General features: G+C 37.7%; 1 protein-coding gene across 1 annotated transcript in view; it reads right to left on the bottom strand.

Moving 5' to 3' along the window:
- Nucleotides 1-12,967, bottom strand: part of MYO3A (myosin IIIA) — a 212,238-nt gene that overhangs the window by 80,406 nt on the left and 118,865 nt on the right. The window contains exons 17-18 of the mRNA XM_006773822.2: nt 8,838-9,048; nt 6,032-6,179 (exon numbers count right to left, since the gene is read on the bottom strand). Of these exons, the coding sequence (XP_006773885.1) occupies nt 6,032-6,179; nt 8,838-9,048 (359 nt within the window). The remainder of the gene's footprint in view (nt 1-6,031; nt 6,180-8,837; nt 9,049-12,967) is intronic.

The following is a 12,967-nucleotide window of genomic DNA, read 5'->3' as shown; positions in this document are numbered from 1 at the left end:
TTGATGTTTCTCTCTGTCTTTCCCTTACTCTTCCACATTCTCTAAAAATCAATGGAAACATATCCTCAGGTGAGGATAAAAAAAGAAAGAAAGCAAGAAATGGCATATCCTATGGAAGACACATCTTGAAAATGCCTAAAGAAAGTTGTCTTTTTTTTCATGGTGAAGGGACTGGAGTCCGAGTTGATGAAAACACCTTGGTGGCTGTGGTGACTGGCAATGGCTGCAACAGTGGGGTGATGGGGCTGGTGCCTTCCCCTGATCAGCCCAGTCGCCTCCCACAAAGGGAGGCCAGACTGCGGCTTAGACCTGCTCCCCAAGGGGAGCAGTGAGCGGGCCTAAGCCTTCAGTAGGACATCCCCTGAGGGCTCCCAGTATGTGAGAGGGGGCAGGGTGGGCTGAGGAACACTCCCCCGCCCCCTCACCCAGTGCACGAATTTCGTGCACCAGGCCCCTAGTATATATATAATTTAAAATGATCTTTTATTGTAATTAAAAGGTTTTGAAAAATGTTATCAAATTATCAAAATAAATCCCCACATTGCATTACGGTGCTGACCCAACATCATGGGTGCGAAGAGAAACATGTGAAGCACAGTGTTGAGTGAGGGTTGATGTGGGCACAGAACCCAAGAGGTTGCCTGTGAGAACCAAGGGAGAGGAAGACACGCCCTGCCAGGAGCTGCTGCTGGGCTACTCCACAAATACCTTATCATTTCGATGTCAACTTCCTCATTCTCCTAGTATGTGAGAAGCAAAAGGAACATTTGAATGTGATCTCAAACAGTAACCCAAGTCTTGGCTGAGCATTTTAGGAAGATTTGTTGTATCAGGGTTTCTTAAATGTCTGGCTATTTTAATGCTTAAAGAAAATGCCTATAAATGTCCTTTACCACTTGGAAAGTTAAAATAAGACAAATGCTACCACCACAGCACTCTTTAATAGGGAAGATTTGTTTAATAGGGAAGAAAGTTGGATATAAAATAAAAATTCACATTTTGCAAGCAAAACAATTTGAAGACATTTATAAGGGGTTTATTTTAAATTACCCACACATTTTTTATCTGAAGGCTGATTTTTACTTTACAATGTTAATAAAGTTGAAAATGTAGATATTATATAATCGAATGAATGTTTGTCCTTTGTAATTGTCACAAATTACGTTTTAGAGCCCACATTAAAAAATCTCAAAAGCTTTCATCTTCAGGATATGAACAACTGGAGATGAAAGTCATACACATAATTTTCAGCAAGAAGCCAGAGCATTATTACAGTTATTGTTTCTATTATGTGCTGTAAATAGTTTCCTGCATATAAAATGATTCCTGACTTTTAATTCTAAACCCACAGGTACTTACATAAGTGATACCTGTAACAACTTATCCTCATACAGAAAAAAATATATTAATAGCTCACTTTAGAAATGAGCTTTAGTTCAGTTACTAGCCAGAAAGCTGAGCTGCACTAATGGATAAGAAAGCTCATCCTAGTATAAACAGACATGTCAGGAAGTAGAGTGAATCTTCAGGGTCTAGAACAATGCTTTATAGTATCCTAACAGCCCTAAAGAGCAGTGGCATCTGTTCCAATTCAAATCCTGCCCAGGGTGATGAATTAATGGTTTGTGTGCATTCCCCTTGATTTGAACCATAAACTTGAGGGAATAAGGTTCATTTTTTTATATGTTCATACTATAATGATTATGCCTTAGTGCAAAATTAAAACAAAGGACAAAACCGACCTCTACAGCACTAACATGACTAACTTGAGGAGAATGTCAAGTTTGCTATCACACTTTTTACTGTTGAGCTCTCTTTTACATGGAAGAAAACCTGAAAATGAAAAAATACTGCCCTCCACCCCCCGCCAAATCTTGGTTACATAATTATTACCATGGAGATTCAGTGTGAGGGCTGCTGTGGAAAGATGCCTCCTGCATGGAAAATGGGATAACTTGTTTCCTGTTCTTAGAGCTGCTAACTAAAGGCTTTTAGAAAAATATGGAAGTAAACAGTGTGCATCAATAGAACCCTACATAGATGTAAGGGGAAAAATGAATAATCTATTTGTGGGATGAATATATTAAAAGAAAGACATATACTTTATGGTTGCAACTCATTTAAAAGAGTTTGACTCTGGAATTTAAAAAGTTTTAACTATACTCCTCATCATCTATTTGCAGGGATGGGGACTTAAGTTATTATCTAACGCTCAAACTATTGTCTTCAAATGCAAATCATCCCTTTGAATTTTATTAAATTCGATCTGTATAAAATCGTTCTTCTAGTGCTAGAAAAGTATGAAAACTTCAAGTATTATTAAATAGCAAACTCCAGAAAATTTTCAGAACTTATCAGTTTACACAGTAGGAAAATAATTCTACCATAGACCAGCTATCTTAGATATTCCAAATATCTAGATAATAAGAGGAAGAAAAAACGATACAAGTTCTGGATGCTCTTGTTTGGGTGTTGAGATTCCAAGACATGCAATTTATGTCCACAGAAAAGTGGTTATGAAAAGAAAGGAGGCATACATGCCATCGAGCTAAAAGTGAGGTTCCCAGATTTAAGACCTTTAAAAGCAATACAAGTGGTTAGTTGGAGGCATGCATTCCAAAAAACATAACACTATTCAGCCAGCAAGCCATGGATTAATAGGTCACTGTCATAAACTCACTAAAAATGTTTCCCTGTAGTCCATTGATTATTGTTTTAATGGAAAGTAAAGGGAAAATGATACTCAAAATGCCTTTGTAACCAACTTTGTTGGAGTGTACCAGTGTATACTGCAGGTAAACTGAGCCTGGGAGAAATAAGAAAATGCTTTCAGGAAACCTGTATTTGTGTTCTAATGTTGTAGGACTGTCAACCAAGAGAACATTTGCTGGTTTAAGCAGGACCGGAAGTTGTTTCATCTGGGAAGGTGCTGCCTGAGGTAGGGTACCTTTCGCTCAGATTGGCCAAATTTGTTCTATGTGCATGAAATTGAGAAGAGCATGTCCTACTGATAAGCAGCAAGGACTTCATTAAATGAAGGAGTTCTGTGTTAGACCGAGCTTGTGATTATATTCTACCAAAAAAATGTGACCATGACTTTAATTAATGACTTGGCTTACTACCTAGTTCTCATTTATAGAAATTAGTGTAAGTGTGCTCTCTTTATCTGTGACAGCTAATCATACAACTACAGTTAGCATTTCTCAGTTACGTTTTTTGCCTTCACAGGAAATGACAGTGAAAGAAAAAAAACAACAACCACACGTGCAACCACATTTTAAAGTTAAGAGAATCACTGACTAATCTTGTATCGAACAAATCACACATTCATCACACACCCAGCTGCCTGGTCCTTAAGATTATGAAGCAGAGGTTCTTGGATCACTTCTCTAGGAAAGTCACTTGAAAGAACTGGGAATAGCCTCAATTCATCACTGGATCCTAGTTAAAATTTTAAATTGGGGACACTTTTGAGTTGTTTTGTCTAGAAAACTTCTCAGGTACATTTTTTTTAAAGGGCAGAGAAGGGTAAATGGTCATGAATGGAGAGTTGACTTGGAGTGGTGAACACACAATACAGTGTACAGATTATGTGTTTTAACTTGGTCACCTGAGACCTGTGTAATTTGTTAACCAGTGTACCACAAGTAATTCTATAAAAAGGAAAAAAAGTATCTTATAGAATAGTCTCATTTGTAGCAAGCTCAAAGACAAAAAAAAATTAAGAGCGTTAGAATCATGCATGGGATTCAAGACTATCAATAAAAGTGAATTATAAATTGTAACATTCTATAAAAGTGAAAAGCAAGTAATAATAAAAGATCTGTACATTGGTTTAAAGGCTAATTCCAATAAATCAGGTCCTAATATTAACCTCCAAAGAAAATAACAGAAGTCTATCAACACAAGCTCTTAATAATCAGATGGGAAATACATGCAGATAAATCTTGTCTCCTGAAGCAGGTAACCCCAATTTTTTTTCACTTGTTTCAATCTCTGGTTAGAATGAATTCTGTGAACAGTGTGAAGCTTTAAAGCAAGATGAACTTAATTTAATAAATATTAGTTGAGCACTTGCTATATGTCAGGGTCAAGGATAGAACTCTTTGGAGGAGCTAGCATTTAAGCCAGTAATTCTCAACATTGGAATACACTGGGAACCTTAAAAAACAGTGGTACCTGGGTCTCAGCCCAAGAGATCTAATTTGATTGGTCTGGGACAGGGGCTGGGCACTAGACCTTTACAAAATTCCCCAATTGACTCTACTATGCAGCCAGGGTTTAGAACCATTGGTGTAGATGGTTCAGAAAGAGTAAAGGAAGAACCATCAAAGAGGAAAAGAAATAGAAGGATGGTGTTAGTAATGCTAAAGGAGGGGTTTTCCAATAGTAGGAATCTGTCAATAGGGTTGAAAATCACAGAAAGACTGATAATGTGCGGAGTAAAACATTTCTGGTACTAATGATGAGGAGATTAGGGCCATTTTGATTCAGTAACGGTGGTCCAGCCAGATGCTGTGGGTTCAATGTACCAGGTGGGGAAGAAATTGATACAATGCAATGAGTATTGAATATGCTTTCAAAGAGCTTGTCTGTGAAGGAAAGAGAGAGAGAGCCTGGAGATGAGATTGGGCAAACACAGATTAAAAAGTATTGTGTTTTTTTTTGGCTTAAGAAATGTCAAGATCTAAATATTTTCTTTTGTGACCGCTGTTTTCAAAATGCAATTTCAAAGTTAATGCTCAATAAGCCTAAATATTTTAAATCAAAAGAGGTTCAAGTACCTCTAATTTATCTCAAATTTAAATAAAAACTTCAGTTGTAATCAGAAAATACAACTTTCATATATTATTTTAAAGGAGACAAATGACATACTGAATATGACTATTTTTTTTTAGACTTGATAAAATATTTAAAACAGTCTTAATACTACGGTTTTGCCAAATGCAATTCAAGTAAATCTCTGATTTTTCTCTAAGGAAGAATATTTTTGAAGCTGAATCATGAATTGCACATTGTACCCTGACAAAATTACTGTTTCACGGCATTTGCATCAAACCCATTATCTTGTGTTCTGTTGCCTAGTTACTGGAATTCTGAAGTTTAATGCATTTTAGATGGATATTTAAATTTCAAACAGAATTTCATACAGAAAGAGAAACAGTTGGATGCATCTATTTAAATTTCCAAAGGAAACGTCTTTGTTTGCAAGGGCCCAGGCTTGCTAAGTTTTGGAGAAGGGTGCACTGATATTCGATGGAGGACATTCAACATCAAATGTCATACTAGTTTTTTGGGTTGTATTTGTTTTTCCTACGGGAATGAAGTGAGAAAATATTTTCTTTCTTTTTAAAATATTTTATTGATTTTTTACAGAGAGGAAGGGAAAGGGATAGAGAGTTAGAAACATCGATGAGAGAGAAACATCGATTCAGCTGCCTCCTGCACACCTCCCTACTGGGGATGTGCCCACAACCAAGGTACATGCCCTTGACCGGAATCGAACCTGGGTCCCTTGAGTACTCAGGCCGACGCTCTATCCTGAGCCAAACACACTCCCTAATGGGGATGTGCCCGCAACCCAGGTACATGCCCTTGACCGGAATCGAACCTGGGTCCCTTGAGTACTCAGGCCGACGCTCTATCCACTGAGCCAAACCGGTTAGGGCGAGAAAATATTTTCTTTGTATTAAATGTTTAAGGCTTTAAATCTATGATTTATCAGTGATGGTGAACCTTTTGAGCTCGGCGTGTTAGCATTTTGAAAAACCCTAACTTAATTCTGGTGCCGTGTCACATATAGAAATTTTTTGATATTTGCAACCATAGTAAAACAAAGACTTATACTTTTGATATTTATTTTATATATTTAAATGCCATTTAACAAAGAAAAATCAACCAAAAAAAGGAGTTCGCGTGTCACCTCTGACACGCGTGTCATAGGTTTGCCATCACTGATTTAGGTCATGCTTCATTAGTACAAGTCTGCTTATAACACACATGCATGCATCTTTATAATACATTGACTTACCTGTTCCCATGCAAACACGTGTTGATTAAAATAATACTGAATTTGTTCATTTGCAATGTTAATGCAAAGCTGCTCAAAGGAATTTTTTTTGAAATTTTCAAAGCCAAATATATCCAGTATGCCAATGCTCAGTTCATCACCATTCCCACTGGAAAATTAGAGATATTATTTTGAGTTCTTATTTACTTTCTTAAAAGATACTCTAAATCAGGTTATCTCAAAGTATGTTTTTGTGATTTATCTAAAAACCTACTACGAGCATACACACTTAAAGTGAAATTGTTAATTGAAAAGGTTTCCCTCCATAAAACTAAAAGATAAATTAGGTAGCATCAATTTTAATATGAAAATGGTCAATATTTTTCTTATACTACAGAAACCACTGGTATTCTATCTTTATATTTAAACAAAAGAAACATTATCCCTATGGGTTTATGAGCACAAGATCACAGCCCTGAGCGAGTCATCATTCATAGAGAAAATATAGCTAGCATTCAGAACATAGCAAAAATATATCCAATAAAAACCATACCAAAAAACAAAAATTCTGTGAAAGAGCATACTTAGTCTTTAATTTTAGGGCAACAACGAAAACATCTTGCTAAAAATATTTCAATTATTTTAAAGAATTCTTATGTATTGTAGGGCCATTCACTCATAATTTAAAAATATGCAACAAATGATAACCCAAAGGAAGATGTAAATATATGTGGATTTGTTTTATAATTAAATATTTAAAAATACAATTAAATACTATTTTACAATTACACATTACAAAAGCATTTTTTCCTGCTCTTCCGTAATGGCTATCTCTGCTCACTAAAGGTTAGATACTTGGTCAAAAGTCTGCTCCTCCTCCAAGAAATACATACATTCCCAAAAAGGAAAGAACAAACATTAGTCCTGTGCTCACCATTTATATAACCTAGGTTATTATTCTTGGTGTTGGGTGAGGCAGGGCTTTGGAAATGACAGCCAGCAACTGCATGCTGTGAACTGGGGGATAGTCTCTATGTCATTGGTTCTCAACCATCCTAATGCCGCGACCCTTTAATATAGTTCCTCATGTTGTGGTGACCTCCAATTTCACTGTTACAAATTGAACATAATTAAAGCATAGTGATTAACCACGAAAACAATATGTAATTATATATGTGTTTTCCAATGGTCTCAGGCGACCCCCAAAGGGGTCACGGCCCACAGGTTGAGAACCACTGCTCTATATTGGGAGGAACAGACTGCCCTTAGAATGTAGACTTACAGAACATTTTGAATATGTGATGGGATCAACAAAAGGAAAACTATCAAATATTTCTGAAAGTTCTTAAAAGTAAACAGTGAGTATACTTTTATGTGGTTACATGAGGCAAAATGTCGAGTTAAAAGTTATACTGGTTTAGTCAAAATGATTATTCTTTTATCATCTCTGTTCCACAGAATTTTACTGAGCTAAATAACTATCATGTACAATAATATATTAGATCCAGTCAGATAGCATATGGTTTAGCAGGGAGGTAATGAAGCAATTTGAAGATAATTTTGACTGGATCATATTATGGTGCAATGTGTATTTCAGTGGAAAAATAACAATAAATTGCATCCTGAAATGTATATAAAATGATTTTTTATATTTAATAAGCAAGTGTGAATGAAGTGATCTTAAGGGAGGTATTCATCTTCTTTATTCATTTTCAAATTTCTAAAGGTTGTATAATTTGTGGCAGAGCAAAACTTTAGATGTAAATGAAAGGTATCTATGCACAATCCCTGCACATAGAAAGCATACAATGATGGCTATGGTTACTTTTAGTTCTAAGATGAGGCATCAGGCAAGGTGTAGACCAGTGATGGCGAACCTATGACACACATGTCAAAGGTGACATGCAAACTCATTTTTTTGGTTGATTTTTCTTTGTTAAATGGCATTTAAATATATAAAATAAATATCAAATATATAAGTCTTTGTTTTACTATGGTTGCAAATATCAAAAAATTTCTATATGTGACACGGCACCAGAGTTAAGTTAGGGTTTTTCAAAATGCTGACACGCTGAATTCAAAAGGTTCGCCATCACTGGTGTAGACTATGATCACATAACATTGTTTACGTCCTGAATGTACTATTTACTAGTTATTTAGAGCATTTCTGAACCAAATTTCACTGATAGTCATAAAACCTACCTCTCCAGGATTATAGTGAAAGTTAAAATATGAAAAAACTTTTTCTTTGTCTTCAAGATTTAAATCAAAACCTCAAAACAAAAACAAAGAACTGCTGAACTGACATTTTATACAAGTATAAAATGGCATGCACTTCACAGTACACCTTCTAATTAAAAGATAAATTAATAGTAAGATGTCACATTAAAAATTCACTTTCTGCCCTAGCTGGTTTGGCTCAGTGAATAGAGCGTTGACCTGCAGACTGAAGGGTCCCAGGTTCAATTCCAGTCAAGGGCACATGCCCGGGTTATGGTGTCAATCCTTAGTGGAGGGCGTGCAGGAGGCAGCCAATTAATGATTCTTTCTCATCATTGATGTTTCTATCTCTCCCTCTCCCTTCATCTCTAAAATCAATAAAAATATATTTTAAAAAATTCACTTTCTATTATGTTTACTCATATTGCTGGCACAATGAATTGGTACTAGTAGGAAATAAAGCAGATCTATTGAAATATAATGTTAATAAATTAAGTGATCCTGATTAGAAACATCTTCAAAGGGACTCTGATATAAATCAATAAATTACAACACAGATTTACATCATCTGACATTTGGGGAAAAATGTGTCCATAAAAATTTTTACCTTGGTGATGTGTCATGCTTCAACAAGCTGTTAATGCGATTAACTATCCAGCTAAAGAGACGGCCATATAAAGTTTTAGCCATAGCATCTCTGACATCAGTAGCTTTTTCTACAGTGTTGGGTCGTATAATGGTTTCTCCTCTAGTGACCACACAGTGGGAGGTGAGGGCTTCTTGTAGCTCATCTGACTGAATGCAAAGCAAAGAAGCAGCTAAAAAATAAACAGATGTGTGGTTAGAAGAAATTATGGCAATGAAGAAACTTCCCAGAGAAAGAAAATGTCTTAATTCAGCCTCTTGATATGATATGAAATGATATGAAATGTGCAAAGATTTTATAATCCTATGTAATAAAAGGCTAATATGCAAATAGACTGAACGGCGGAACAACCAGAATAACCGAACAACTGGTCACTATGATGTGTGCTGACCACCAGGGGGCATGTGTGAAATACGGCAAGCGTTGGTCATGGTGGGATGGTGGAGCAGGTGAACATGGGCGCCAAACCAAGGCAGGGTGCCGGTCACTGTCATCAGGGCGAGTCTCTGGTGCTTACTGAAAATTCTTTGTTCCTATGTGCTGCGTTCCCATCTGGTGCTTGCACCTGTCCTGATCACTCAGCGCCATCAGTGGGTGGGAGCAGCGGCTGCTGGCCCTGATCACCCCTGAGGGCTTTTACACCTCCTCCTGCTCCTGAGGGGCAATCAGGGCAGGGGCTGCCATTCGCACCCACTAATGGCACTGGCCCCAATTGCTCTGGGCCATCAGTGGATGTGAGCAGTGGTGGCAGGAACAGGGTTGCCAGCAGAAGGGGCCAGGTGGAGGTGCAGAGGATGGATGGAGACCTGCCCCTGTGCCTACCACAGCCTCCTGGCCCTCAGTTCTTTTCAAGGTGCATGAATTCATGCACTTGGTTCCTAGTGTAAAAATAAGTTACTATTCACTAATAGTCCTATGTCTCTTCTTGATCATTTTTCTCCATTTCTTTTGACTGGTCAAATGTGGGATGCTATAAAATAGAGCACAGACTAAACTAAACTGGCTCACTGACTGAAACGCCTTCACAGGTGAGTGGTTGTTTGTAAGATGCCAAATGTAATTTCACTGAATTATGTTAAATAATTTAAATCATTGCTAATAGATTTGGTATAAATTTGAATACCACTATTACATAAAGATTTTCAAAAGGGGGAACTTAATTGGAAGGTTACCTAGACTTCAGGGCTATACCGAAACAAATATATTTTACATATCTTCTGCAATATACAACCCAAAGAACATACCCCTATGATGACATTCTTATACCTTCTTTCATATTACCATTCAGTTACATATTTCAATTACTAAATATTGTTAAAACTTGATTCCTGAACAAACATTTATTATCATAGGGAGTTTAAAATTAATAATACTTAACATCAATGAACAAAACTGTTTTTAAAAATAAACATCTTGCCCTGGCCAGGTGGTTCAATTGGTTGGAGTGTCATCGCATACATCAAAAGGTTGCGGGTTTGATTCTTAGTCAGGACACAAACCTAGGTTGCGGGTTCAATCCCCATTAGGGGGGGTGTATAGGAGGCAACAGGTAGATGCTTCTGTCTCATATCTGTCTCTGTTTATCTCTTTCTCTCTCTTGCCCTCTACTCTCTCTAAAATCAATAAATATATCCTTAAGTGAGGATATCTATCTATCTATATATATAAAGAGCCAGGGTCCATAATGTCAAAAATGACTGAAGGGATGACCAGATTCCAGGCTGTGCACATAGCAGGCACGGGTGGGCGGGGACTGGTGAGAGGGCTGAACTGCTGACCTCTCGGAGAGAGAGAGGTGGGGCTGATCAGCCGCTGCTGCGGATGCTGGCGAGGACTGGAGAGAGAGAGAAGCAAGTTCTGATTCATAGCACTGAGGATCAGACCCTGGTTCTCTCTCTCCAGGCCTTAGCAGCAGCAGAGCCTCTCTCTCTCTCCAAGAGGTCAGCAGTTCAGCCCGTTTACCAGCAGCTTTGGGGTGGGGGCTGCTGATCAGCCCTGCCTCTCTGATCAGGCCCTGAGATAGGCCCGGAGACACTGACTGGCATAGAAACGGACCAATCAGTACCAAATCTGGGTGAACTGCAAGGAGCCAATGGCTGCCTAGGAGGCAGAGCTTTTGACGTTGAGTGGCATAGAAACCGACCAATCAGAACCTAATGTGGATGAACTGCGAAGGCAGAACCTAAGGTGGGGGCTGAGGAAGGGTTTTAAGGGCAACAGCTGTTTGGTATAAGGTGTAAGAAAGCGGTTCAATTTTTTAACATATTGTTTGTGGGTAGTTTTTATCGCACGCCATCAGGTGGCGTGGGCCATTTTTGCAGTTGAATAGATTGATTACCATTATACCTGGAAGTACATACATAATTCAACATTGTATGTGTTAGAGACCCAAATTTTGTCCTTTGGAATTCGTATATCTGCATGTTAGCATACCTTTAGAGCAATGAAAAAGTATAAAAATAAACGTATTTATACGTTACCCGCATTCTACCGCTAGTCTATAAAAAACGTATTAATACGTGTCCCGCGCTCTACTACCAGTCAACGTAAAATGTATAAATACGTTTCCTGCATATAATGTGTTAATGACCAGTTTGGTAGTATAAAATAAATCTCAAAAATATAAATCTTTGTTTTACTATGGTTGCAAATATCAAAAAATTTCTATTTGTGACATGACACCAGAGTTAAGTTAGTGTTTTTCAAAATGCTGACACGCCGAGCTCAAAAGGTTTGCCATCACTGAACATTTAAGCAATCCTATCCTATACAATCTATCTGTACTAATAAAAGGGTGAAATGCTAATTAGACCAGGTCGACCAGCCATCCACCGGACATCCGGCTTCCTTCTGGACAAAATCATGGTGGTTGGGGCTGAGGCAGAGACAGTTAGGGGCAACCAGACCGGCAGGGGAGGGCAGTTGGGGGCAAGATCAGGCTGGCAGGGGAGGGCAGTTAGGGGCGATCAGGCAGGCAGGCAGGTGAGCAGTTAGGAGCCAGTGGTCCCAGATTGCGTGAGGGATGTCCGACTGCTAGTTTACTGGCAGTCAGACATCCTCCAAGGGGTCCCCTATTGGATATGGTGCAGGCTGGGCTGAGGGGAGCACCCCCCCCCCCCGCCCGGGCATGAATTTTGTGCACCAGGTCACTGGTAATTAAATAAATAAACAAACAAACAAATAAATAAATTGAAAATAACTCAATCCAGATAGGCCGTTTTCAAATCAGTTTTTCTTTTAAAATATTTTGAACATAATGAATTTACTTTGAGCATTTGGATCAAGGTATTCCTTAGTTTTGTGGCAAATATTGCTGGCCCTTGTTTAAACAAAATATTTTTTTTCACATTAACATTCTACATTCCTTTCCTTCTAGGCATTTTATTGGCATTATCCTGCATGTATCTTAATGTAGTATCTTAAGCATTTTTTATTTTGTTGAATATTGCTTCTAATTATAATTTAAGTTGTCGCACAATATTCTGATATCATAATATAGCAATACTTTTTAAATTGTTGGATTTTTATATTGCTTCCTGTGTTCATAATTGTGAAGAATGATGGACAAATATTTTGGGCATGAATCTGTGTTCTTTTTTTTGTATTATTTTCTTAGCATAAATTTTCTAAATTCAGCATTTGGTTCAAAGTATATAACCTTTGATGCATACTATTTAGCCACTCTTCACAAACTCTGAACCAATTATACTTCTATCAGCCAAATTTAAAAAAACACACACCAATTTCAACATAATTTAATAGACACCAGAGATTATTTTTAACAATGGCCAGTTTGATAGAGAAAAAAATGTCTCTTTCAATTTGTTTTTGATTTATTCCTAGTAAAGCTAAATACTTTGCTCTTTTTTTTTAAATATATTTTTTATTGATTAAGAAATTACATATGTGTCCTTGTCCCCACGTTACCCTCTACCCCCCCCACTCTTGCCCTCCCCCGCCCCTGTTGTCCGTGCCCATTGGTTAGGCCTATATGCCTGCATGTAAGTCCTTTGGTTGCTCTTTCCCCTTTACCCCCACCCTCCCCTACCCTCCCTCCAAAGCCCGACAGTCCAATCAATGCCTCTCCCTCT

Source organism: Myotis davidii, unplaced genomic scaffold (assembly GCF_000327345.1).
Source record: "Myotis davidii unplaced genomic scaffold, ASM32734v1 scaffold86, whole genome shotgun sequence".
Taxonomy (NCBI): Eukaryota; Metazoa; Chordata; class Mammalia; order Chiroptera; family Vespertilionidae; genus Myotis; species Myotis davidii.
This window is presented reverse-complemented; position numbering and strand designations above follow the sequence as displayed.